We start from the raw sequence: 27,746 nt of genomic DNA, 5'->3' as shown, positions 1-27,746 counted from the left end.
GGTTCAAAGCACATGGACAGTCCAGATCTGGGATGCCCTGTCCTTGGCCAGCTCCCATAGCACTGCGTGGTCCCGGTCGTAGCCCTGGCCACCTGGGGGAGGGGGTAAGAGATGGGGAGACGGTCAGAGAGAGCTGGGGACTCTGCTGCCTGCAGCGGCTTTCTCCCACACACATGCCCAACTTACCCTTCACATCTAGGATCCGGCCTTCAAACATCTGGCTGCAGATATGGCCTGATTCGCTGATGCTCCACGTCTGGCGGGGCAGGCGGCTCTCAGCCCACAGCACTACCTTGGAGCCTGTGCTGGGGGTGCCAATCACCTGCAGGCTCATGGTGGGGGCTACCTGAGGCCCCAGGAGGTCGTCAGGCACTGGCCCTCCCCACAGAGACTCCACCAAACCCAAGACACCATTGACACACCCAACTTTGAATCCTGGCTTGTATGGACTGTGACTCTGGGCAAATCTCCTAATCCTTCTGAGCTCTGGTTTCCTTGGGGACGGCTGTTGTGAGGGTTCAATGTGAGAAACCATAACAGGGCTGGAAAAATATGAGCTCCTCCAGGAAGCCTTCCATGACTGACTCCTGAAGCACAGGCTTTAGCAGCAGACAAGCTTCCACATACTTACTGGCTATGTGACTTTCAGCCAGTTACTTAACTTCTCTGTGCTCTCGTTTCCTTGCCTATAAAATGGGAAGTATAATAGGACTTGCCCCCTAGTGCCCTCTAGGGATTACATGAGGCATTCACATGAAGAAACCTGCAAGGTACCTCCCTCCAATGCCACCTTCTCGGGAAGGGCTCCCCTTCAGACCTGCTGATACTTCCTATTTTCCTTTCTTAATGTATTTTTCCTCTATTGCACTTTTTAACACCTAAGGTACTAAGATATTTTACTCATTTGTTTCTTTCTCTCCCCACTAGGATGCAAGCTTCAGGAGGGCAGGAGTTGTTTCTGTCTTCTCACTGTTATATTCCCAGCACCTAGAACAGGGCCTGGCACATAGCAGGTGCTCAGGAAACGTTTGTGGAGTGGATCTATCATTATTAATAGGATCCAAATCTGTCACAGGGTATCAGAGCTGAGTGGTCCCTTAGAAGCATCTGGTTCAACGTTCTTGTTCTGCAGATGGGAGACAGGCCCAGAGACGAGCCCGAAGTGCCCAGGGGTACACAGCCTGCATTCTCCACCTCCACCAGGGTCCTGCTGTTTGTGTATCTCTCTGTCTCTCTGGCCCAAGGCTGTGTCCTGTTCCTGATTGGGAACAGGCTGGGACTCCCAAAGGTAGACTTGTGAGGGTCTGGGGCCCTGGTGACCCTGTCCCAGTCCCTAAACTGGTACCTTGTTCTTCAGCAGCCCATCCTTGTAGTACCAGATACAGCTGCCTCCAGCTTGGGGCTCAGAGACCACCACGCGGCCCGCCTTCATGTCCTCCACGTGGTCCGGCACTGCCAGGAATCCCCCCAGTGCCGCATTCCAGAGGTGGAAGTAAGCCCGGCGCTGGTGAGTGGGGGGAGCTGAGAGTCAGTGGTCTCTGGGCAGGGATGCTCCCACTTGGGCCCCCAATGCCCTCAACTCTGGACCCTCCAGTATCCCAAGCTCCCAAGCTCTCCCTCCTGCCCCAAACCATCCTCAACCCTGCTTCTAAGTCACCCCTTCTTTCTCACACATATGCCGGGGGCACATACGTAGTGCACACGTACACAGTTCCACATCTGTAGAGATACACACAGAAACACTGGCAGATACACCCAAGATCCACGTGGTTGTACAGGAGTGCCGCAGACACAAACACATGGATACACGTCGACATCTACACTCACACTATCTGCTCCCCCAGCCGACTCCACGCCTGGCACTTACGTTTGCCAAAAGTTTGGATGTGTATGGGAATACAGATGTGCACACACACTTACAGAGAGAAATGCACGCACTACCCATGCTGAAGAGGTAGCACAGCAGGGCAGACACTGGGCTGTCAGACATCAGACCTGGCTTGGCCACAAATCACCTGGGGGTCTGGGATGGTGGTGACAGTAATAGTAGTAATAATAATAATCACGGCTAACGTTTGTTGAGTGCCTAGCCATTCAAGCACTGTTCTAAGGGCTTTACATCATTATTATCTTCAATCCTCTAAACAACTCTATCATACATAGCACCCCCACTTTAAAGATGAGGAAACCGAGGCCCATGGAGATAAAATACTTGTGAAGATTGCAGAGCAAATTCTTGTCCACTTCTCTGGGCCTTTATTTCCCCATCTGTAAAATGTGAAGGTTGGAGATAATCTCCAAGATTCCTTCTAGCAATGATGTTATAAGAGTATGAAATAGGGACCACACAAGTTTCCTCACACAAAGACACACACTTTCAACAGTGTCAAAGTACAGGCACGTGTAGTCATAAATATACTCTCACAGATGTACAGGGTGAGGGGATGACAAACATCACCCCACAGATGACCTCCAGAGGACACATGGATACAAGTGACATCACAGACACAGAAACGCCCTCAGATGGGCATGCGCGTGCACGCACACCCACACCCCCTCTGTGGCCATGTGTCCACATAAATGCACATGCACATAAATGAGACACATGTCCAGACATGCACTCACAGACATACGGAAACACAAGTACAGACACAGTGTTTCAAAGCGAGGTGTGCTTACCACTGGTGGGTGGTACAGGAGATAATTTTCAGGCTTATGTGGATAAGCCTTATTATTAAAAATTTAATGGTAATGAATTTATCACAATGGCTATTAAGGAAAAATCATACATACACATCAAACCCATGATCTTATGGACATTACTCCTTAGGATAGGATAAAGTTAAAAAAAAAAGGTGAGTTGGTTTAGAGGAAAATATTAAGGAGACAATGGTTCAAAAGGAATGATGGTGTGACAAAAGTACACAAAGGCTGAGTTTGGGAAACATGGGAAACACACAGACAGACAAACAGCCAGACAGACTGGCCCAGACGTGCTCAACCCGACATGCTACCTACCTGCTTGATGGGGTAGAGGGAGCCCACCCTCTGGGTCCCACTGTACGCCAGCCAGTTGGTGATCTCGCAGCTGCCCACCAGCCACTGGCGGCCCCGGAAGTCGCTGTGCTGGCACAGCACCCAGCTGGGCCCAGCAAGTGCCACAGACACAGCGAGGAAGATAGACAGATAGGCAGGTAGAAGAGGAGAAGCAGCCGTCAGAACATTCTCCACCTCCTCCTCTCTCACGCCCGGACTCCTCTGCCTGGGGTTCAGGTCCCGGGAGGGGGTAGAGAGGGAGGCTGGGAGGGAGCTCTGGGGTTTGCAGGGCAGAGGAGGGTCCTAGAGAGCACCTCGGGCTGGGGGGGTCCAAGCCCTGAGGGCCAGTGACCCTTCTCAGCCTGCACTTCCCCCCTCTCCCTCCTGGCGCGGAGGGGAGTGCAGTAGAAGTGGTGGGAAGACCTGGAGGCCCCCGACCTCCCTCCCTCCCTCGCAGCCCCCGCATCCCCACAGCACACTCACAAGCCCCCCTTGATCCGCACAGACAGCACGTGGTTGTTGAAGCCCTCGGCTTGCAGGCTCCGCAGCTCCCCACCGAGCTCGATCTCCTTCCCCTCGAAGCACTCCAGGCCATACAGGAAAATGGATGGCTCTGAAAAGTGCTGCGGCCGGGGGCACGGAGAAGGGGTGAGGCCACTAGAGCCCCTGACTCAGCCCCTCTAGTTCCAGAAACCCCAACTCCCAGAATGGTCTTTCAGACTCTCTTCCCTCCTGAGCTCCACCCCACAGGGCCCCTGACTCCTGGACACCGCCAGCTGGGTGTCCCCCAGATTCTCAGGTGTAGCATGTGCCAGATGGAACCCCCATTGCCCCTCAAACCTCCTCCCCAGTAAATGGCACTTCTAAGATGAGTGACAAGAATAATACTGCTCATTATAGCAGTTCTCATGTATTCAGGGCTTACTACACGCCAGGTTCTGTGCCAAGTGCTTTACCTGATCTCATTATAACTTCTCAACAGCCCTATAAGCAGGTGCTATTATTATCCCCACTTAGAGGGAAACTGAGGCTGGAGAAGGTAAATCACTTGCTCAAGATCCTAAGGCCAGGCTTCAGAACCAGGTCTGTTTGTCTTCAGAGCCCAGCATGTAGTTGTACAGAACCTGGCTCTGTCTATTACCAGCTGCGTGACCTGAAGCAAGTCACGTGACCTCTCTGTGCCTCAGTTTTCACGTCAGAAAAAGGGAGAAGATAATAGGTATATGGCTCATAGGGTTGTGGTGAGGATTAACGCCTTAGTGCATGGGAAGCCTTTTAAACACTGCCCAGAGCATATGGTACAGTAAACACCAGCTGTTCTGCTTGTGCTACTCCCACTGGCCACGCAGTCCATAACCAAGTCCTACAGACTCCAGGTCCTTCATCAGCCCATGTCACTTCTCTCCACATCTTCCTAGTCCAGGACATCATCGCTTGTCCTGGATCACTGGAGCAGCAGCCCCACTGCCTTCCTCCTGCCCACCGTTCCCCCAACGCAGCAAAGCCATCTTGCCGTTCCACTCCTCCCTGCCCAGAATCACCACCTCATCGGTCGCCCCTGGCCCCAGCCCAACCCTAAATGCTAGCCCCTCCTGGCCCTGTCCCACCTCAGTTTCAGGACACAGCACTCTGAGCTGTAATCTTTCTGGGTTCCTTGAAGGCAGGGCTATGTCTGATATATTGCAGGATTCCAGGACCTATCTCAGCAGGGGCTCAATAAATCCCTAGTAAGCTGACCTGGTTTTGAAGCCCTGGGGTCGAGGGGACGGACCTGGGGTGGTTTTGAAGACTGGGTTTAAGCCCCAAAGGCCACCCGGCAGTGAGAAGAGGCTCTGTGTGTGGGCTCCGCAGCTGCAACCCCTGCCTCAGGGGTGCCTGGAACTGGAGCGGGGCACTTACCAGGGGCACCTTCTGGAGAGAGCCCAGGACCGTGGAGGCCAGGCAGCCCATGGCTGTGAGAGTGGGGAACTCGCCCTCAGAGAGAATGTGCTGTTCACCCTCAAAGTTCTTCTCATCAAACAGGATCCAGCTGGGGAAGGAAGGGGAAGAGTGGGGGAATGTGAGTAGATATTTGAGCCCACCCTCTCCTTGGCCTGCCTAGGGCCCCCTGAGATACAGCAGAGTGGATGCAGACTTGATGGGGATCCCCTGGTCCAGGGGAGGCCAAGGATAAACGGGCATTGCAGCAGCAGGGACTAAGGTCAGACTTAAGAAAGGACTGAATGAAATCAAACCACCCTTCGGGGGAAATTTGGCAACATTAAGCAAAACTCCATGTGCAATTACTCAGCAATCCCATTTCTCAGAATCTATCCCAAGGACACCCTTCAAAAACATGAAATGACACATACATAAGGCTATTGATTTCACACTATTTGCAGTGGCAGAGTGGGAGCAGCCAAATGTCCATCAATTGGGGATTGGTTGAATAAACTAAGAATCTGGAGTGTAACATAGCAGTCAAAAAGAATGAGGAAGAGCTCTTAAAGGGATATAAAGTGATATCCAAACTGTTAGGTAAAAAAATCAAGGTGCATAACAGTGTTTACAGTATGCTTCCTTTTAAAAAAAACTGAGATATAATTCACAGACCATAAAATTCACTCTTTTAAAGTGTACAGTTCAGTGGTCTTTAGTATATTTACCAGGTTGTAGTATGCTTCTTTTTGTGTAAGAAAATGGAGGAGGAGGAAAACAAAACATATTTGGTTTCTATAATTATATGTAAATTTATGAGTGCATATTTGTTTATATCTTCAAAAAGAAACAATGGATGAATAAACTAAACACACACGCACAAAAGATTACCTATAGGCGGAGGGAGTGGAAAAGGTAGCAGGGACAGAGATAAAAGCTATTGTTTCTTTAAGTCTTGACTTTGGAAATATTATGGACTGAATGTTTGTATCTCCCCAGAATTCCAATGTTGAAGTCCTAACTTCCAATGTGATGGTCTTTGGGAAGTAATTAGGTTTAGATGAGGTCAAAAGGTTAGAGCCCCCATGATGGGATTAGTGTCCTAATAGGAAGAGGAAGAGATAGGAGTTCTCTTTCTTAGCCATGTGAGGACACAGCTAGAAGGCAGCCATCTGCCAGCCAGGAAGAGAGCCCTCACCAGGGAACCAAATCAACCAACACCTTGATCTTGGACTTCCAGCCTCCAGATCTGTGAGAAAATAAATTCCTGTTGTTTAAGCCACCCAATGTATGGTATTTTGTTATAGTAGCTCAAGCTGACTAAGACAGGAACACTACAAATATTTTATGTAATTAGAAAACAGAATTAAGTAAAAATGAGAAGTATTCATAAAAATTAAAATAAACAAAATAAATGAACCTAACTGTATATCAGGTTGGTGGGATAACTGCACAGAAAAAAGTATTTCAAATGTCTTAAAAACACAATAGTTTGAATTGTACATACCTAATGGGATGTAGGTGAATATTCTGAGGACAAAAAGAACAACAGAGAGACCTCAAACAGCATTCACTGGTTTTTACTGTTAGTAGTAGTATCAGTATTATAATTTTGAAACACCTAGCATGCAGATTTTGGTCTCCAAAGAGCATTACGCATTAAAAGCAAGCAGGATTCTTTGGGAAATGATTCCTGGTTTGAGGCAAAAAATGTACAAAATGATCCTGGAATCATTTTGTACATTTTGTACACAGAGGAACAAAATTAAAACACCACCAGGAAGCAATCAGCTGAATACAGAAGATGGGAAACTTACCGGGCAAATGATTGGGTTCTTTAAACGAATAAATGGTATAAAATAAAAAGAAGGGAAAGGTACTGTTATACGTTATAGATGAAATGGACAACATGCAATGTGTGGACCTTGTCTGGATCCTGAGAAAAACAAACCAATTTCACAAAGGCATTTTTTGAGATAACGGGAGGAATTCGAACATGGACTGGGTATTAGGTAATAATAAACTATTGTTAATTTAGAAAATGTAAAAACTGCAGACAGGATAGTGTAAATTAGTGTTAATATACACTATAGTGTTAATTTACACTATCCTGTCTGCAGTTTTTACATTTTCTACTAAAACTTTATTTTGCTTTGTTTGCTTTAAGATCGAATGATTCGGATCACTGATAATCTCAAGGAAGCCAAAGGAAGGAAATCATTTGCAACAAAGACCTCTAATTACAGCCTCGATTCCCAAGCTGAGCTAAGTGCTTCTGGGCAGGTGCCCCCCGCCCCCCTCCCGCCCCCGTCTCCCCTTCCCTACTTCCTCACCTGCCGCCGTGGACCCGGCAAGATTGGGGCTGGAAGGAGGGGGGAAGAGAGGTCTGGTCATCCTCAAAGGAGATGTGGTCGCCCAGGAAGTCCGGACCGGAGAAAAGCTGAATCTGGCGGCAGACACGGGAAGAGATGAGAGTGAAGGAGGGTGATGGAGTGGGACAGAGTGAATGGGGAAGTGGGGGAGAGATTTGAAATGAGGGAAGAGGAGACATAGGCCCCCACCAGCTCCTTACCTTTGAGACAAAGTGCAGATTGTGCTCCCCGACCTGAAGGGAGGGACCGAAGTTTCGAGCTTTAAGGAGTGTGCTAGCCCCCAGCCTCAATTCCTTTGGTTTCAGTATTCCCGACCCTTTTCTCAGATCCCTCACCCTCAGATCCGTATTAGCCCCGCCCCTTCCAGGAGGCCCCGCCCCCAGGAGCTCCAAGCCTGGTTGTTCCAGTCCCCACCACCCCTGCGGGGGGACGCCAAACCCCTTCCCTCTAAGGGGCCCCGCTCCTGCGGCGGGCACACACCTGCAGGACCGGCTGCAGAGAGGCGAGGGCGCTGCTGCTCGCGCCCCAGTCTTCGCAGTCGCGGTACACGCCCTTCTCCAGCACGTACTGCTCCCCGGAGAAGCCCACCTCCTGATAGGCCACCCACCTGCAGGAAGGGCGGGGCGCGGGTCAGCGTGGAGGAGACAGTGCCTCTGCTGGAACCGCCTCCCGCCGGCCCAGCTCCCGGAGCTTTGGTCACTCACACGCCGCTGAGCACGTGGATGGCCTGCGTTCGGGGGCCGTGTCCCGCCAGCTCCACGTCCGGCAAAGCCTCGCTCACCTCCACGCCATGCCCCTCTAAGTCCATGGCCTCAAACAGCACCACCGCCGGGTCCTCGAAGTCCTGGGCCCCAGGGACAGTCAGGTTTCTCCCGCCCACCGAAGGAAACCCCTGAGAGTGCCCAGACCCCAAGGACGCAGTCCACCAAGGGACTTTGCGGTGAGGTGATCTGTGTGGGCTGGGGAAAGGCAGCAGGAGGGAGAGAGGCTAGACCTTAGGGAACACGTCCAGGTGCTGTAGAGAACGGGGAGAGGAGGCGCACATTCTTCCCTCAACAAGTTGTGCTGGGGTAAGTATGGCTGCGGCCAGAGACAGAGGGATGGCCCAGTTGCTCTTGCTTACCGTCCGGATGACTCGCAGGGAGGTCAGCGCCTTGTTGTAGCCTCCCCAATGTGACCAATCAGCATATTCGCCCTCCTCCAGCAGATACTGGTGACCCCGGAAACCCTCCTTCTCATAGCCCACCCAGCTGGGGGAAGGGGGAGGCAGACAAACAGACTGAGTCACAGGAAGCCCATGGATGTGTAAGAGAGCTGCCCCCACCCCTAGGAAGACCAGGTCACTTCCCATCCTGGAGGTTAGAGGCTAGTGGGGAGGATGAGGTAGAAGGAAGGGTCCTGAGTCCTCACCAGCCCCCAAGAACTTGCAGGGACCCCACCGAGGCCAAGCTGGGGCTCTGGCCGTCCTCTGGCTGCTGCAGGTTGTAGATGTCTCGGCTCACTTCCCAGCTCTGGCCCTGAAAGCCTGGGGCCTCATACACTACAGCCTGTGGGGAAGAGGGGCTGTGTGAGGTTGGTGGGGAGTGACCTGGACCCAGACCCACCCAGCCACCCCAGAATGACTCTACCCAGCATCAACCCAGAGCTAAGCCCTTCCACTCCCTCACTGAGCCCCAAGCCCTTACCTAACTCCTGTCTCTTCTCTGACCTCTGACCTGGTCCTTACACATCAAAAGCCAGTTCCCAGTTAGCCCATCGGGTTCCACCCCGCCCCTCCCCAGCCCAGCCTCTAGCCCCCAGCTCCCACCTCTCGCACCTTCTAGTCCAGGCCGTGATAGCCACACACATACAAACACCCCACCCAAAGGTCCTCTTTGACCCTGAGGCCCAGATGCTTACCTTGGGCTCCCCTGGCTTCTCCACACTCGGGCAACCCTGCAGAGGAGACAGAGCTGAGACACCAGCCCAGAGGAGCGGGAAGACAGATGGGGCTGGTGACCTAGGGTTTACTTGTTCCTGGGGCCCCTAAAAATGGCCAACCCCATGTCTTCCCTCTCCCCCAACCCTTGGACTAATCCTCCCTCTCCTCCAATCCCATTCCTAGTAGGAGCTCCCAGGCCCTGCCTCTTCACCCAGACTACAGGACAAGGCTGCTTGGGACCACCTGCTCCTTACCAATCTCATGGGCTTCAGGGAGCCCACACTGGGGTCTGATGCACCCCAGGCCTCTGGGGTGGGGTACTCTCCAGGCTCCAGGATGCAGGGAGTGTCTTCAAAGAAGGGTTTGGGGTATAGAAGCCACCTGAGGGGAGGCAGAGAGGCAGCTGCACCCCAGACTCCCGGGAACACAGATTAGTGGATGGGGTGGAAGGGGTAGAGGGGGGAAAGAAGTTTTGGGGGAGAGGCCCCCATGAGGGGGACTCCGGAGGACATTTCAGGCCCCCATAATTTCCTGCAGCAGCCACTCCATTGATCTCCCCTCCTCTGACCTGGCCCTCTCTCATTGCACACAGCGGCTGAGAGTTCTTTCCAGCAGCCGGACCTGCTTAAAAACCCCTGGTAATTCCCCATTAACCTCACAATACAGCCCAGCTGCACAAAGAGGCCTTTTGTCCTGTCCCCCTGCCTTTCTCCTGGACCTCACATCTCCCCACTTGCTGCTTTCTTTGGCCAGAGTGAACTTTCAAAGTCAGTCTCTCACTTCTGGGCCTTTGCAGGTGCTAGTATACTCTTTTCCCCATTCATTCAATTAACAAATATTTAGGGGCATCTACCCCATGCCAGGCCCTGCTTCAGGCATCAGAGATACAATAGTGAACAAAACATGCAAAGTCCCTGCCCTCATGGAGCTTAGATTCTTCTGGAGCTGACTCATCCCAGCTGAGGAGTCCCCTCCTCCAGGAAGGCTTCTCTGACCTCAGGCTGGTTTGGTGCTGTTCTGTACTCCCACAGCCCCATGTCTCTCCATCCTGGAACTCTGGATTGCCACTGTCTGCTTGTTTGCCTGGCCCCACCAGTAGACTGAGCACGTCTTGAGGGCAGGAACCATGTCTTGTCACCTCTGTGTCCCCAGCACCCAGCACAGTGAATGTTAAATGTAGGGTTTCCAGAACAGCCCAGACTCACAGTCCTGCGGAGACAGTGGCAGATGCCACCTGCAGAGGCCTCTCCAGGCCCTGGAGGTCCTCCAAGGCCTTGGTTAGCTTCACTTGCTCCCCCTTGAGGCCCTCCTCAGAGTACAGGCTGATCTCTGGGGTAATGTAGTCCTACGGAAGGAAAGAGGTGAAAAAATGAAGTATAAAACAACAGCCCTCATTGGTCTTCCCTGGTGGCGCAGTGGTTGAGAGTCCGCCTGCCGATGCAGGGGACACGGGTTCGTGTCCCGGTCCGGGAGGATCCCACGTGCTGCGGAGCGGCTGGGCCCGTGAGCCATGGCCGCTGAGCCTGCGCGTCCAGAGCCTGTGCTCCGCAACGGGAGAGGCCACAACAGTGAGAGGGCCGCGTACCGCAAAAACAAAACAAAACAAAACAGCCCTCAGACACCACCCACACCCACACCTTCTTCCCCAAGTCTGTCCAGCTGGGGCTCCTGGGGACTTCTCCCCAGAAGCCAGAAATGACTAGGGTGTTCTCTGCAAGGTCAGCCAGACAAACCTGAGACCAAAGCCCTCACTGGTCCCTCACTGGCCCTTTGGGACCTGAGGCCAAAATTCCCAGTAGGAGTGTGCCAAGTGCCATGCCCTTTGCCTTGCCTCTGGGAGCCTCATTTCCAGCCTGGTGGAGGGATGGGCGGGATAGACAGCCACTTCCTGAGGTTTCACTTTGACCCTTCTTTTGTATACAATTCCAGACTGTATACAAGTCTCTATGCCTGTGCAGACTGGCCTCCTTATCCCAGGAAGTTGCACCTCATCCCTGGAAGCTGCAGGTCCTCTCTGCATTCTGGCTGTTTCTTCCTCACTAGGGCCATTTTCATTCACTCACTCCTTCATCAAATGTTTATGAAGCACCTACTGGGTACAAGGCATATATATAAGGGCCTGTCCTACCCCTTCTTATTTGGTCTTCCCAACGAGAGTTATTACGCCATTCGCAGACTAGGAAAGTGAGGCTCAGTGAAGTTAAGTGGGCCGCCCCAGGGCACACAGCCTGTCAGTAGCAAGACCAAGAACAGAGCACTGCGGTTTTTGTTCACCGTTGCAACCCAGCACGTCCCAGGTGCCTGATACACACTAGGCACCCAATCAGTGCTGAATGAATCAAAGGAACCCAGGTCCACTGGACTTCAAAGCCCTTCTTTTTCTCTTGTACCTCACTACCTCCCACGTGAAGATGAATTTATTGTGAGAAGCTGCCCTAGCTAAGATTCTCACCCTCTCTTACCGGGAGGATTTCAACAGCTCTGGACTCAGGGTTATTTGTCCTTCCATTAAAAGCAACAACAACAAAAAACAAATTAAAAAAAACCCAAAACGTCAGCTAGGGCCTGCTTTTAGATCTTTGCTTTCTCATCTGGGTCTCCCTAGTGGTCAAGATGGCTTTGTCAAGCTTAATTTTAGCAGTTTGTAAATTTGTGTTATGAAAACAATATTATTTTTCCCCACTTTACAGATGTGAAACTATAATAAGACTATGCCTTTTCAAACCACATACCCCTCCCTCAAAATTCAGAGGTTCCCCTTGGCTGGAAATCACAGCCCTTCCTGGTCTTCCTGTCTCCAGAATCCCTGTCTTTTCTCCTCCTGGCAACCAGAGGGATGTTTCTAAATCTCTAATCTGTTTATATGGCTTTTCTGCTTCAAACCCAGCCCTCATACCCTAGCTTGACCATGAGTCCTACAGGGCAGAGAGCAGATCCCTCAACCTACTCATTGCCTGGCGTGGTGCCGGGCACACAGCTGACATGAAAGAGCACCTGTGAATGACATGAAAGAGCATGTGAATCAACACACATCCATGGCACCTTGGCTCTGGCATGGGCCTGAAAGCCTGGGCCCAGGGTGGGGAGGTGAGCGCTCACAGCCACCCCTACCCATTTCTGTTGCTCTAACTGAATCCTTCTCCAGCGCTAGCTGGAGCTACTGGAGCTTGGCCTCTGCCTGGCCCCTGCCTTCCCCAAGCCAGGCTGAGCACACCCAGAATCCTTTTCTTCCCACTGGCTCCGAGGTCAGGACTTTACAGGTGAGACCATGATAAACCCTCTCCAGGCTCCGATCCCATATGATCTCTCCCAGAAATTCCAACTCTAGGTACCTGAGGCTGTCTCCCTCCTCAGGGCCTGGGGCTTAGGGTAGATGGGCAAAATCTAGTCCCCCACACCCAGCCACTTACCCGGACCACCCTCCTCAGGGAGCCAATGCCTTGGGTACTCCATGCTGGCCCCAGAGCTCCAAGTTCCACATCTCCTTCAGGCAGGACCAGCTTCTGGCCCCGGAACGCTGGCTCTTTGTACAGCATCCAGCTGTGGGCACAGAGACCTAGGGTCACTGAGTGGGGGAACGATGTACCGACAAGACAGGGTCTCTGGGTAGCTGAGGGGGTTTGTGCCAGGCACTTCTCACTGGGCACTTCCCACTGCTCTCACATCCCCCAGGTTCACACGCAGGACCCCGCCGGGAACTCCGCACTCACCAGCCTCGTACCACCCGTATGGAAGCCACGCGGGCCCAGCCGGAAGCATCAGCAGTGTCTTCCCAAACCTCCCTGCTGCTGCCTTGGCAGCCAGGCTCCAAGAAGAGGATCATCTGGAGAAGGCACAGAGGGGGTCCTCAGGCCCTGTCCCCAGGTCCCCCACCTCCTGCTGCCCCACCCATTTACCTGCGCCCCTACCTTTCCAGGCCTGGTGTTCAGTTTGCCCTGGGTCTTCATTGCTGAGCTCTGGAATGGAGAGCGGTGATAGATCTTACGGGGTTGCCCCAGCCTGCCATTCCAGGAACCCCACATCCTCCCTATGGGCCTCCACCCCCAAAGAGCTGGCCCACAAAGGATGCTACACTTGCTCCCAACCCCCAGGTGCCTTCATCACTCTGTCCCTGGAAGCTGTCCCCTTCCCCAGCTTCCACGATATCAAGCCCTTTGGAATCCACAGTGCAAATCTGCTGTTTGGATAGGGAGACAGAGGCCCAGAGAAATGTGGTCACACTGAACTAGACCTCAGACCCACGCCCCTGGCCCCTGGAGACTCTGCCCGCCAGTATCATGGTCCTCACACCATCCAAACCCTGGCCCACATGAGGCCAGGTCCCCTCCGTTGCCCATCCAAGGCCTCACTTACCCACCCCTCCAGGGACTGGGCACATGCGGACTTCTCTGGAGGTGACCCTTCCCTGTAGAGCAGGGGCAGCTGCCCTGGCACCTTCTTGAGCCCTGGTGCCCTGTGGGGCGGTAGAGCGGATGGTTTTGTGCCCAGTGGTTCCAAAGTGGGGGCCTCCTTGAGGGCAGGCACCAGACCCCCAAAGAGAAGGCTGCCTCCAAGACGGGAAGTGGGCCGGCTGCCTGCCTGCCACTCTGTCTCGACTTCTGGGTGGGCGCCCTTGGCACCTGCCGTGTGCTTCTTCATCATCTCTAGAAGAGAGCAAGACACCTGGGAGGGTCGGGCAGGGTGGGAGTCCCAGGAGGGGCTGGGCCTGGCTTTCTCCTGCCTGCGCTGGAGATTTTCACTGTCGCTCAGGTAGGGGTTCTGTGGTTCTTCCTCCTCCTCCTCCTCCTCCTCTCCCCTTTCCTCTTCATTTTCTTCCAGTGCAGGCACCCCCTGGGGGCTGGGTCCCAGCACCCACGGCCCAGGCTGGTCCTCCTCGATGGCAGGCAGCGTGGCGTACGTGGCCAGGTAGGAAGAGCGGGGGGCTCGTGGCAGCCGGTGAGTGCGGAGGATCTCGGGGGGTTCCATACTCCGCAGGGTGTCCAGGAAAATCTCCAGGTCAGCGGTCAGGGCCACCTCCTCCTCCTCCCTTGATGGCTCCGGGAACGTCTCGCCCTCGGCGGAGTCAGGGCCAAGCTGGGACTCCAGGCTGGCCTCTGCTCCCATCAGCCTTGGGGCAGGGGGGCCTCCCGGGCTGAGGGATACCTTGCCCCCTGAGGAGGAGGGGGCAATGAGAGCAGTACGGCCCTGGACAACTACTTTCTGGGTGGAATGTGGGACAGTAGAAGCGCCAGGGCCCTGGACAACCTCTTTTTGGGCACTAGGGCTGCCTTCTGGGGCCTGGGCAACCTTGGTTGCTTTAGGGGATGAGGCAGCAGGAGCACTGGGACCCTGTACTACCTCCTTCTGGGCGGGGGTTGAGTCAACAGGAACCCCAGGGCTCTGCACTACCTCTTTCTGGGTAAGGGAGAAGATAGGGACATCTTCAGAGTCCTGAACAACCTTATTCCTTGGGGAGGATGGAGCAGAAAGATGTCCTGGGCTGGTGACAGCCTTCCTTCTTGTAGAGGATGGAGCAAGAGATTGTCCAGGGACTATAACAACTTCAGTCTTCACCGTGGGCAGGCTGGTGGCAGCAGGGGAATCTGGACACCCTTCCCTTTTGACAGAGGGCCAGGCCTGGGGTCCCCTGGGCTCGAGAGTCAGCTGGGCCCTAGCATGAGTAGGTACCTCAGGCTGCTCCGGGGGGTGACCTAGGCCCAGGGTGGGGGTTTGGGTCTGGAGTCTGGGAGAGGAGGGTACTGGTGTGTGGCCCTGAGAGGTCTGGAGAGGGAGCTGGGTGGGGCTGGATGCTCTCTGTACTCTTGGGACCTCATGGGCCCTGGCATCTGGGGCTTTGTCCTGGTCTTGGTCCGGGTGGGTTGCAGCGACATCCTGGTTCTGAGGCGGGTGGCCATAGTCTGGGAAGCCTGCGGGGGCCAGGACAGATCTGTCCTCTGGCTCTGCTGTCCCCGTCTCAGGCAGCTGCCCCGGGGCTGCACCTTCTGTGCTGCCCAGACCTGGACTCCTTGTCACAGCAGCCAGGGGCCTGGGAAGCCGGCTGGCGGGTGGGCTCTGCCCAGCGGGCACAAGTCTAGCTAGCAGCTCCAGGGCCTGGCTGCGGCTGGGTGAGTCCTCGGCTCGGGGGCTCACCACCACTCCCTGCACTGCGGGGGCAGCATCGTGGCCCCTGGGCAGGGCCTTGCCTGGGAGCGTTAGCCCCACAGAGTTCGTCACAGAGCTGTTCACCTGTTGGTGCCCGTGCCCTACCACCACCGTGGTAGTCCGCACAGCGCGTGTCACCCGCCGTTCCTCAAGGCTCCGGGAGCTCCCGCTGGTGACACCCACACCTGGGTCGGGCCTGGGCTCATGGGGCCCATGCACCGGCGCCAAAAGCTCAGTCTTGGCTGTGGCTCCTGGGCTCAGTGGCTCAGTCCTGGGGTCCTGGCAACTGCCATCACCCTGGTCCACAGCCTCCTTTGGCCCTCCCTCTGGCCTTTTCTCCCTGGGGGGCAGTGTGTACATTTTGGAAAAGATGGGCCCATGGCTCTGGAAGCTTTTGGAGCCAGCCCCGTCCCCGGGACCCTGGTGATTCATTGTCTCTTCTTCCCGTGCAGCAAGGCCGTTGACTTCCTCCCCACGGTGGCCATACCCAGACATCTCCTCCTGGGGGACTTCCAGCCGGGCCCCTGATACCAGGGACACCTTGTGGAAACGGTGTTTGCTCTCTTCCCGGGCAGGGGGCCACTGCCGCCATGTCAGTGTGGTGCTCACCACTCGGGCCTTGGCCCGAGCTGGGGGCCCACTGGCCTCCTCCGTGTTGGGCCCCAGCAACGGATCCTGAGGTGTCCTTGGCTCACTGTGGTCCAGCTCACTGCAGAGGGTGCCGGGAAGAGGAGAGACAGGGTCAGGCGTGGTCAGGGTGGCTGTCTGCAGTGCAGAATCACTCCCCCTGCCAAGGTCAGGCTGAGTAACCTCAGGCAAATCATGTGAGCTTTGGGGCCTTTGTTTCTTCATCTGTAAACCGGGCACGATACTCTCAGATCTCCCACCCCTCTCCCTACTTTCAGGTGTTCTCCTATGCCACGGTCCTTCACGAGGTGAAGCTAAGGCCTAAGCCTAGAAGGAGAGAGAAGGGAGAGAGCAGAAAGGCATAGGGGTCTGACCCACTGGTCCGTGGATGGGGCTGGGACTCTGCCCAAGGAGCCTGGGGGCTAGTCCTCCAGGAGCTGAAAACTAGAAAACCGGAAAACTGAGAATTAGGCAAGGATGTGCTGACCGTGTTTCTGATCACTATAAAGGAAGGTAAGGAAAGACAGCTTTGGCCTCCAGCAAAGCTGGGTTCCCCCTGGCCCTGTCGCTCACTAGCAGGATGACCTTGAGCAGCCACTTCTCCCCGGCAAGCTTCAGGGCCCCCAGCCACAAAACTGGAATAACAAGAGTACGTGCTGGGCTTCCCTGGTGGCGCAGTGGTTGGGGGTCCGCCTGCCGATGCAGGGGACACGGGTTCGTGCCCCGGTCCGGGAAGATCCCACATGCCGCGGAGCGGCTGGGCCCGTGAGCCATGGCCGCTGAGCCTGCGCGTCTGGAGCCTGTGCTCCGCAACGGGAGAGGCCACAACAGTGAGAGGCCCGCGCACCGCGATGAAGAGTGGCCCCCTCTCGCCGCAACTAGAGAAAGCCCTCGTCCAGAAACGCAGACCAAACACAGCCAAAAAAAAAAAATTAATTAATTAATTTAAAAAAAAAGACTGGGCTTCCCTGGTGGCGCAGTGGTTGAGAATCCGCCTGCCGATGCAGGGGACACGGGTTCGTGCCCCGGTCTGGGAAGATCCCACATACCACGGAGCGGCTGGGCCCGTGAGCCATGGCCGCTGAGCCTGCACATCTGGAGCCTGCGCTCCGCAAAGGGAGAGGCCATAACAGTGAGAGGCCCGCATACAGAAAATAAATAAATAAATAAATAAATAAATAAAATAAAATAAATTAAAAAAAGACTATGTGCTTCACAGGGTTATTTTCAGCATCCAATAAGAGAGAAAGAATAAAAACTCACTTCATGAGAAACACAAATATTGTATATTAATGCATATATGTGGAATCTAGAAAAATGGTACAGATGAACCTATTTGCAGGGCAAGAATAGAGACACAGACATAGAGAACGGACGCATGGACACGGTGGGTGGGGGGAGAGGAAGTGGGATGAATTGGGAGATTGGGATTGACATATATACACTGCCGAGTGTAAAATAGCTATAGCTAGTGGGAACCTGCTGTATAGCACGGAGCTCAGCTCGGTGCTCTGTGGTGACCTAGATGGGTGGGATGGGGGGGAGAGACGTCTAAGAAGGAGGGGATATATGTATACATATAGCTGATTCACTTTGTTGTACAGCAGAAACTATCACAACATTGTAAAGCAACTCTACCCCAATTAAAATTTTTAAAAAAGAAATAGATGTTAAAAGAAAAAAACTCACTTTATAAACTAAAACACTGGCTCATAAGCTTCCTCATAAAGAACAAATTATTCACTATGGAAAACAGTATGGAGGTTTCTTAAAAAACTAAAAATAGAGCTACCATATGATCCAGGAACCCCACTCCCGGGTATATATTCAGAAAAGACGAAAACGCTAATTCAAAAAGATACATGCACCCCAATATTAATAGCAGCACTCTTAACAATAGCCAAGACATGGAAGCAACCCAACTGCCCATCAACTGGCTTAAGAAGATGTGGTATATAAATACAATGGAATAATACTCAACCGTAAAAAAAGAATGAAATATTGCCATTTGCAGCAACATGGAGTATTATACTTAGTGAAGCAAACCAGACAGAGAAAGATAAACATTATATGATATCACTTGAATGTGGAATCTAAAAACTAATACAGGGGCTTCCCTGGTGGCACAGGGGTTAAGAATCCTCCTGCCATTGCAGGGGACACAGGTTCAAGCCCTGGCCTGGGAAGATCCCACATGCCGCAGAGCAGCTAAGACCATGTGCCACAAGTACTGAGCCCACGTGCCACAACTACAGAAGGCCACGTGCCTAGAGCCTGTGCTCTGCAACAAGAGAAGCCACCACAATGAGAAGCCCGCACACCACAATGGAGAGTAGCCCCCGCTCGTCACAACTAGAGAAAGCCCGCGCACAGCAACGAAGACCCAACGCAGCCATAAATAAATAAATAAAACAAATGAATCTATATGCAAAACAGAAACAGACTCACATACATCGAAAACAAACTTATGGTTACCAAAGGGGAAGGGGAGGGGATAAATTAGGAGTATGGGATTAACAGATACAAACTACTATCTATAAAATAGATAAGCAAAAAAAAAAAATAGATAAGCAACAAAGATTTACTGTATAGCAAAGGAAACTATATTCAATATCTTGTAATAATCTATAGTGGAAAATAATCTGAAGATACATATAACTGAATCACTTTGCTGTACACCTGAAACTAACAATTATAAATTGTTATTAATTAACTACACTTCAATTTTTAAAAACAGAATAAGTTATTTATGAATTATAAACAAGGGACTTCCCTGGTGGTCTGGTGGTTAAGACTCTGTGCTCCCAATTCCAGGGGCCTGGGTTCGATCCCTGGTCAAGGAACAAGATCCCACAACTAAGGGTTCGCATGCTGCAACTAAAAGATCCCACGTGCCACAACTAAGACCCAGCGCGGCCAAATAAATAAATAATTTTAAAAATTATAAACAAACATTCCCACTTTGCACATGAGGGGGGGAAAGGCTCAGAGAGGTTAGGAAACTTACCCAGAGTCATACAGTAGCAGAGGCAAGAGTTGAACCCAACCCTAAGTGCTTAACCACCAAATCAAATCCCCTGATGTATCTGGTAAACTAAGACTTTGTGGTTTGGGGGTTTACTTTTAAAGGAGGCCACACAGTCCTGGAGGGGCCAGTCAGCTACTCCGACTTCCAGGCTGCACTGAGCAGGGCAATCCTATTCTCAGGCCTCAAGGACCCAAAAGAGCAGCTTCTTCTGCATCAGCCTCAGTACCAGCCTGTCTTCAGCTCCTCGTCTCTGTGAGGCAGCCCCCAGACCATTATAAGGGCAGTTAAGGCCAGAAATGGACCCATGCCCCCAACTTCCCTCCTCCCTCTTTATTTTCCTCCCTCCTGAGAGGCTGGTAGAACCCAGAACTTTGGCCCTGTCTTGTGGCCCCAGCAGTGACTCAGGTTTTATGAGGGACAGAGATGAATGGGGATGAGGCCCAGGGAAGCCTGAACTGACTCGGGGGCCACCGGTGGCTGTGACAGCATGTGGCCTGGCCCAGGATGGGGTCTGAGTGGCCCCAGAAAAGCCTTGTGTATGGGGAAGGCGAGGGGCTGAGATGGATGCCCAATTCCTTCCCCGGGCCACAATTCCTGAGAGCGACAGACTCAGACACCTGAGGCCCTCGATTGCAGCCCTTCCCTGAGGCCTGACCCTCTCCCCTGTCCTCCTTGCCGCACATGGAGCTTCACCCCTTGATGAGCCCCTGTCCCAAGTCTCAGCTCCATTTCCAAATAACAATAACAACTACCATTCGCTGAGATTCCCTGTCCATGATGGCAGATAGTAAGGGTCAAAGCCTGGGTTCTAAGTCATTTATTCATTCATTCAGCGCTAATCGTGTCACGTGATGCACTAGGCCCTGGCTAGGTTCATCCAAAGCCAATTTTCTCTTGGAGGTGGTATCCTAGGAGTCCAGAAGTCAAAGAATTAGACATAAAAACAGTAACCACACTTGGAAAGCCTCCATAGGCTTTGGCAAAGCAACAGGAGAGCAGCTTCAGAGGAAGCCATTGGTAATCAGATCAGATATACCAGTGACCTATGATTCTTTGCTTCTCTCAACCCAACCCCTGGACCATACCCCTGATAGTCATTCCACAAGCATGTGATCATTTGTTTCTGCTTGCATACCTCTAGCGACAGGGAGGTTGCAATTTGACAGCTGACCTGTCCCATCCCTGAATAGTTGTGATGGTTAGAATGTTCTTCAAACTATGCAGGAATCTGCCTGCCTACAGCCCTCCCCCATACTGTCCTTCTTCTGAAGACACACCCAATGACCCAGGATGCCTCTCCCAGGCCAGCAGAAATGCCCATTTCCAGAGCCCTCTCTTCTTCAGGGTCCCGGACCATAGGTGGATTTGTCACAGGTTAACCTGTGGCTTCCAAATCAGGTGTGTGGGGCTGGGAAAGGGAGAGGCTGAGGAGGGGGCGGGGGGGAGTGTGGGAAAGAGCCTCGTCTAACCCGACACGTCCTGGATTCTCCCCGCTTACCTGTGAGTCACCCACAAACTAGGTCAAACCAGCCCACAGGTGTACAGGCTCGCTCTGCGTCACACACAGACACACACGGCACAGACGCACAGAGTCACACAGGCACAAAAACACACATAGATGCTCACCCCAACGTACACAGTCAGACACACAAACACAGAGTCAGTCACAGACACTCAGGGATATACACACAGGGACACAGCAGACACACAAGTCACACACACAGAAACACACAAACACAGTGACACATGCACACACATTCACAGTACACACACACACACACACACAGAGTCAATTCACAGCCCCCAGCCCTCCTCCCCTTGAAATTCACCCTTATTTGAACAGATGCACACACTTGGATGCATACACATCTTACGTTCCCAGACCCAATTGAGTTGCGCCTCCCCACCCCCCATATTTGCCAATCCTGGCCCGGAGAACCCTCCCCCAGAAAGGGAACTGAGAAGGATGACACCCCTGGAGGTCCGCTTCCTTCCTTTCTAAATGAGCCCTCACCTCCTGCAAGTCTGTCATTATCCACCTGTGCCCAAGATAGTCAGGGAGTAGAAGATGTAGCCCAAGTCCACCAGATGAACTTCCTGCTCCTTCCTTTCCTCTCTCCAAGGACTGCCCCTCCCGCTCACCCTCCCTCTCTCTGCAGCCCTTCTCCCCCAGCTGGGGCACAACCTCCCCCCGCAGCAGGTCTCTGAGCCAGCCTGGGTCGCACATGTCCCTCTTCCTTGTCACAGAATCATTACCCTGACTCCTGCCTGGTCATCCCTGATGCTGCCTCTGCGGACACAGTACAAATCTGCCTCCACAAGGTTACAGGAAGCTCTGCGGTCCACACAGCAACCACACCCAACACTCCACTGCTTTCACAGGGCCACCGAGGCCTCCGTTAGAGGCAGGAGAGAGAAGTAGTTAGAACACAGGTACCCGGGTTCAAATTCTGGCCCCTTCACTTTCTGGTTAACTTTGAGCAGGTGATGAAAGCTCTCCGAGCCTTAGTTTCCCTATTGTAATTGGGGTGGAAAGGTGGAGAGCAGGATTAGTCCAACTTCATGGGGCTGTTGTGAGGATTAAATAGAATTATGCTTAGAAAACAAACCATAAGTGACAGCCACCACCATCATCATTAGGAACTTTTCAGAGCCCTGTTTGAGGCCCAGTGCCCTTCCCGGCGGTTCTAGAGAGATCCCATGTTCATCCCCTCTTCAATGAGTTTTAGGGGACACATCCTTCCACCTCTGAGCCCACCAGGCAGATTCAGGAGAGTAATTTCAACACAAATTAAAAACGGAGGCTTGGGAACCTCAGCGCCTGTTTCCATGGCCACCAACACAGAACCATGTGGGGTAATTACTGCTGCGACTGAAGCTTTATTAATAAGCATCCCTGGGCTTCCCTGGTGGTGCAGTGGTTGAGAATCCGCCTGCCAATGAAGGGGACATGGGTTCAAGCCCTGGTCCGGGGAGATCCCACATGCCACGGAGCAGCTGAGCCCATGCACCACAACTACTGAGCCTGCGCTCTAGAGCCCAAGAGCCACAACTACTGAACCCGCGCGCCACAACTACTGAAGCCTGTGCTCCTAAAGCCCGTGCTCCGCAACAAGAGAAGCCACGACAATGAGAAGCCCCCGCACTGCAACAAAGAGTAGCCCTCGCTCACCACAACTAGAGAAAGCCCACGAGCAGCAACAAAGACCCAACACAGCCAAAAATAAATAAATAAATTTATTTTAAAAATCATCCCTGCTATTTCAGCAGCCCAACCCTCTAGAGTTCAAAGTACTTTCCTGTAACCACCTCCTCCTTCCTCATCTCCAGCTACCAAATATACCTGACAACTCAAGGCCCAGAGAAGTTAAGCAACTTGCCCCAGGACATACAGCACTTTGGCTGAGAGCCTCTTCTCAGGCTGGGAATGTGGTCTCCGGAACAGAACGAGGGAATGAGGGTGTGTTGCTGAGGATAAGGTGATCCCTCCCCCATCCTGTCCATGACAGGATATCCCCCTCCTCAGGCGGACAGAGGAATAGGGAAGCACTGGGTCCCAGGAGGTAGCCTTTGGATGAGGGGAGGGAAAGGAGGGCCGAGTTGGGAAGGGGAGGGGATGGCAGAGTCAGCTCACCCCCAGGGAACTGAATGAATGGGCCTTGAGTTGGGGAAGCCCAGAGACAAGATAGAGACCCAAGAGAGGGCAGCCAGGCCGGTTTCCCCTCCCCACGCTGCCCCACATGAGACGAAGTCGACTCACCATCTATGCGGGGACCCAGGCATCTGGCCAGCCTGGAGCTCCTGCCGCTGGGCTGTTCTCCCCTGATGTGGTGGGGCTCTCAGCCGGGACTCCTGAGGCAGGTCCACCGGGAACCCTGTGATGGGGCGGGGGCCCTGGGGAGGCTCCTGCCAGCCCCTGGATTCCTCAGGGCTGCAGGGGTGGGGAGCTGGTTGGACCAGTTTGGGCTCCTGAGTCTCCTCCCCAGGTGCTTGCCCACGCCCCTGCAAGGGTGATGGTGATGTGGTAGCGGGTCCTCCTGGCAGAGGGACACTCATGTAGAGTCTGGGTTGGCTCGGGCAGGGCCGACCCTGCGCTGCTAGCCTCGCCCTTTGCCCCCTCTGCCCTGGGGGAGGATGCTGGGTGAGGCCGCACGTCTTCCGGGTTGCTGGGTGGCTCAGGCCTCAGAGGAATCTCCGGGGCTGTGGACGGGCGTTGCAGGCAGGTGCAGCCTGGAGATCCTTGTTCCAAACATCCAGGAGCTGGTGGTGGGCCTGAGGGACGCCTGGTCCCAGCAGGCTCTGCTGAGGTCACCGCCAGCACCAGGCTCTCTGGCCCCACAGAGGCAGAGTCGGCCAGGTCCGAGGCGCTGTCCACTGCTGACTTCTGTAGGCGTCCCAGTGGCTCAGCAGACCTCCCTGAGCTGTGTCGTTGCTTCCAAAGCCAGGAGTCACAGCTCCCTGCCCAAAGGTCCAAATCTGAGAGGCTCTGGGCTTGGGCCTGAGGGAAAGCAGAGGCAGAGACCGGGTGACAGCATCGCTCCCCTGCCTTCTGGGTACCCCTGACACCCCGGCTGCCCTCCTTGTCACAGAAGCAGCTGAGCAGAGCTCTGACACCAAGCAGAGCTGCCTTAAGGAGAGACTGCCTCTTAGGCCACAAGATCTGGACAAAGAGGCAGAGCTCTGGAAAGGCCCTTCAGCATTTATTTAACTCACCCCTTCCCATTCTACACATGAGGAAAGTGAGGCCCAGTGGACACTGACATGACTTAAGTCACACAGTGAGGGCTCCTGATTCTCAGGCCAACTGCTGATTTCCCAGGAATCCTCTGGCCTCCAGCCCTTTGGCACCAGCTGCCCTGGGCATTAGGGGCTTTGTGGGCATGCCTGCCACAAATGCCCGTGGCCTCTGCCCGCTCCTGGCTTCCAGAGAGCCTGCAGCCAACTCCCCAGTACCCTCCCAGCCCGAGATTCCCAAACACACCTGGGAGGAGGTACTTGGGCATAGAGATGTTCTTGGGACAAGAGGGAGCCTGGAAAGAGGTTTCGCCTAAATGGGACAACATTGACTTCTGTCCGCTGTCTTCCCCGGGGCCCAGCCTAGTTGTGGGTATGAGGGGAGAGGGTTCAGGACCACAGACCCAAATGGACACTGCCACCCAAAACACCACTTTCCAGGGATGGGTTGTGTCCCCGGCAACAGAGGAGCCAAGTCTGGGGTCAAATTCCTCCTAGCAGGGGCCCTTGATCCCAAATGCCTTAATTTACTCATCTACGAAATAGATGCAGCCTCTCACTCCCCAGAGGCTGAACATCTCAAGAAACAGGAGGGTTGGATGATTAATCTGGGGGCCCGGAGCAAGGCAAGCTGGGCTTGATTCTCAGCTCTGTTACTTTCTAGCTGCAATACCTCTTGCATCTTAGTTTCCCCATGTGTAAAATGGGCGTGATAATAAAAATATTGCTTCCTGGGAGTGCTATGAAGATTGTATGAGATAATCCATGCAGAGTAGCAGCAGTACTCAGTTAAATGCTAGTAATTATTGATAGTATTCAGGATCACAGAGAGACACAGGGCTGCTTGAGCCACCTCCAGAGGAAGCTGTCTGCTCCTCCAGGGGGTGGGGAGTGGGGGACCTTGTCTCTGTCCAATCCATGACTCAGGTCCCCACTGATGATGGGGAAACTGCGGGTTACGCCACCGGCCCAGCCTCACCCCTGGGGGCCATGCCAGGAAGTGGGGAAAGGGGGTCAAAGATGGGGAAGGTCAAGCTAAAGGAAGGAGTATGGAAAGGGGGTCCTGAGAACAGGTACTGCCCCTACATGCGTCCCCCAGGGGCCCCGACATTAGGAAGCTGTTTTCTGAGCATCTAGGCCCCGCACTGGAGGTTCTACATCTGTTACGTTATTTCTCACAACAGCCCTAAGAGGCATTCCTGTCCCCATTTTGCAGATGGGGAAGCTGAGGTTCAGAAGTGAGATGTGATCTGCTCGGGGTCACACAGTGAATCCGTGGCAGAGGAGGGATGAGAGAACTCCAGTTGCCTAGCTTGTAAATCAGCGTTCTCAGGGCCGGCCCAGCCTCTCCCAGAGCTTCTGCTCCCCTACACTCCCCCACCCTTGTATTCTCTCCTACCTTGAGGCTGACTCTGCTGCTGCTGCCCTGGCCCTGGGCCAGGTCAGGGAAGCTCTGGCCACCCCAGGGCCTGGGAAGGAAGCACAGGGAAAGGAATGAAGTAGCCTCCTCCTCTCCCACCCACAGACTAGACCTGGTGGCTCTCCCTACTCTTCTCTCAGGGCCCACACAGGCAGGATGAGCACCTAAAATCTTGGGAGGTGGGGGGCCGGGGCAGGGGAGGTCTATGCAGCAGCCTCCTCTCTGCTCCCTCCCCCAGCTGTCCACTCCACCTCCAGAGACAGAGAGACAGGGATGGGATGGGCCTGGGACCAAAATGGGGACTAGGCCTGTATCAGGGCCAGAATACAGAAAAAGGACAGTACCCTAATCATTCAAAAGCTTGCCATTTGCTGAGGCCCACCCCAGGGGGCCTCAGCACCCCTAGGCCCCTAGGGGTGCCACTAGGCCTGGCACCCCTAGTGCCGGGTTTAGCACTAGGTATCAGGCCTACATAATCTCCTTTAAGCCTCACAAATAATCCTAAAAGGTAGATATTATTGTCCTCATTCTTCAGTTAAGGAACTGGGGTCCAGAGTGATAAAATGACGTGCCTGGAGTCACACAGCTAGTGAGTCTTGGAGTTGAGACACTAGGATGGTATCACTCCAAAGGTTGGTTGGGCATCACCACGTTAATGAGGGCAAGATGAAGAAGTGCCCTGGCTGCCCCCTCCGTACACTCTGCCCCCCACCTCCAAGCAATCAGCAGGGAGCAGAGGCCTGTGCCTCAGGGCCAGAGTCCCATTCCCACAGCCAGTGAGAACCAAGTCCAAGTGCATCAGCGTCATGTATCATCAGGCTGGCCCAGGAGCATGTGGAGTCCCTACCCTGCCCTCCCTGTCCCTGACTCACCCGCAGCCCTGCCTCCTCTCAAGTGGGGAAAGAAAGGGAGGAGCAGTGCCATCTGGGCCTATAGGGCAGGTTCCTGCCAGACAGGGTAAAGGGAGGGTGTGTGACTTCCAGGGAGGGCACTGGCAGGGTGTGGGCAGCCGAGGACACCCAGGCTTCCAGGTATAGGGTGGCTAGGCCCTCCCCTCCCTTCTCTCTTTGGTGTGAGAGAGCTGCACAAACTCCTCCCCTCACTCTGGCCCCACCACGACCTACCACCTACCGACCGCCTCCACTCCTCCCAGGGCAGGCTGGAGACAGCCCTGCCATGATAAGATCAGAACAAATTGCCCAGTCACTGCACAGAGACACAAACACCCGGTGCCTGAGAGCACACGCCATGTTCTTTGTAGATACAGGGCCTGTGAGCTACTGGGGTGCTCTTCGCTATGCCCCTCCTAGCCATTCAGCCTGGCCACCCACAGAGCCTTTTCCCTTCCTCTCAGACATCAGGTAACAGTGAACCAGCTAGGAGAGATGTAGCAATTTGTTCAGGGTCACGTGGGGTCACGTGGCCAGTGTCATCTAGGGTTAGGACAGAGTTCAGGCCCCCTGGCTTGCAGTCCTGAAATCTCTCCAAGCAACAGAGCAGCAGTGCTTCAGGATGTGGGCCCTGGAGTCAGACTGCTTAAGTCTGTGTCCCAGCCCCACCATTTCCCAGCTGTGTGACTGGGGCGGTGACTTCACCTCTCTGGACCTCCATTTCCTTATTTGACTCACACAAAATACCTGCCTTGTCTGGATGCTGTGACCACTGAATGAGATAATCCAGGTACAATACCAAGCGAGTTACAAATAAAAGTTTAACGTTATTACAATCTAAGATGACAGGGGGAAACCTCTCCATGGCATTTAAGGGCAAATGCAGTGCAGTCTAAGCCAACTCAGGAACCTGTCATACTCATGACAAAGGGACGTGAAGACCAGAGCTAAACTGGCCTGTGATGAGAGAATCAAAGTCCACAGGGGCAGGAGGAGCCACCACATTTGCCTTTCAACTATCTCTGGAGAGAAAATCAGGAGTTCCCTGGCATGCCACCTGCCAGACTTAGGAAATCGCAAATTTGTTGTAAAGTTTTATAAAAGCACAGGAACTTTATAATATAAAGTCCACATAACCAAAATCGTGGTACACGTATTTTTATGCTCCCAGAAACTCATACAGGCTTATTTGAACATCAGGTACACTCCAAGACGCACACCCACACCCTTGGGCCCAAGGGCGCCCCGAGCGGCCCTCCTCCAAACCCCCCACCTATCCCGGGATCTGGCCTCCTCCGGCATCGGCTTCCCCTTGCACTCCCTCCGGACCCATAGCCCGGCCAGGCGGCGAGCCAGGAGGGCCCCCAGGCCCCCGCGCCGCTCGGCCATGGCAAGGGCAAGGTCCCAGGCTCAGGGCGTCAGGACACCTAACTGTTCCCGGGCCGCGGGGGCCACCCGGATCCCGCTCATTTGCAGAGAAACGCCTCCTCCGGCCCGCCCCCCTGAGCAAACAGCGCCCGGCCCGCAGTGCGGGCGCGGGGTGAGGACCGATCCAGATGCTGCCCAAGCCCCACGGCAGGGGGTGCGCTCTGCAGGGGTCGCCCCCACCCGGGCCACCCCCTCTGCTTCCACCACCCCACCCCCGCCCCGCTCCAGCTCT

At 53.9% G+C, this 27,746-nt stretch overlaps 1 protein-coding gene across 1 annotated transcript; it reads right to left on the bottom strand.

The window, feature by feature from the left end:
* CRYBG2 (crystallin beta-gamma domain containing 2) lies at positions 1–27,475 on the bottom strand. The gene is given in 23 exon segments (XM_059070251.2): positions 1–92; positions 187–346; positions 1,346–1,504; positions 3,019–3,142; positions 3,520–3,659; positions 4,936–5,065; positions 7,287–7,399; positions 7,526–7,558; positions 7,806–7,932; positions 8,030–8,169; positions 8,449–8,575; positions 8,736–8,872; positions 9,225–9,260; positions 9,501–9,627; positions 10,452–10,591; positions 12,657–12,786; positions 12,957–13,069; positions 13,155–13,202; positions 13,600–16,096; positions 22,803–23,050; positions 23,052–23,540; positions 25,176–25,245; positions 27,360–27,475. Coding segments are annotated over 23 exon segments (5,493 nt in total). The 3' UTR covers positions 1–3.
* Between the last annotated feature and the right edge of the window lie 271 nt (positions 27,476–27,746).

The sequence above is a fragment of the Kogia breviceps genome, chromosome 1, assembly GCF_026419965.1.
Source record: "Kogia breviceps isolate mKogBre1 chromosome 1, mKogBre1 haplotype 1, whole genome shotgun sequence".
Taxonomy (NCBI): Eukaryota; Metazoa; Chordata; class Mammalia; order Artiodactyla; family Physeteridae; genus Kogia; species Kogia breviceps.
The sequence above is the reverse complement of the archived record's forward strand: the minus strand, read 5'-3'. Positions and strand labels throughout refer to the sequence as shown.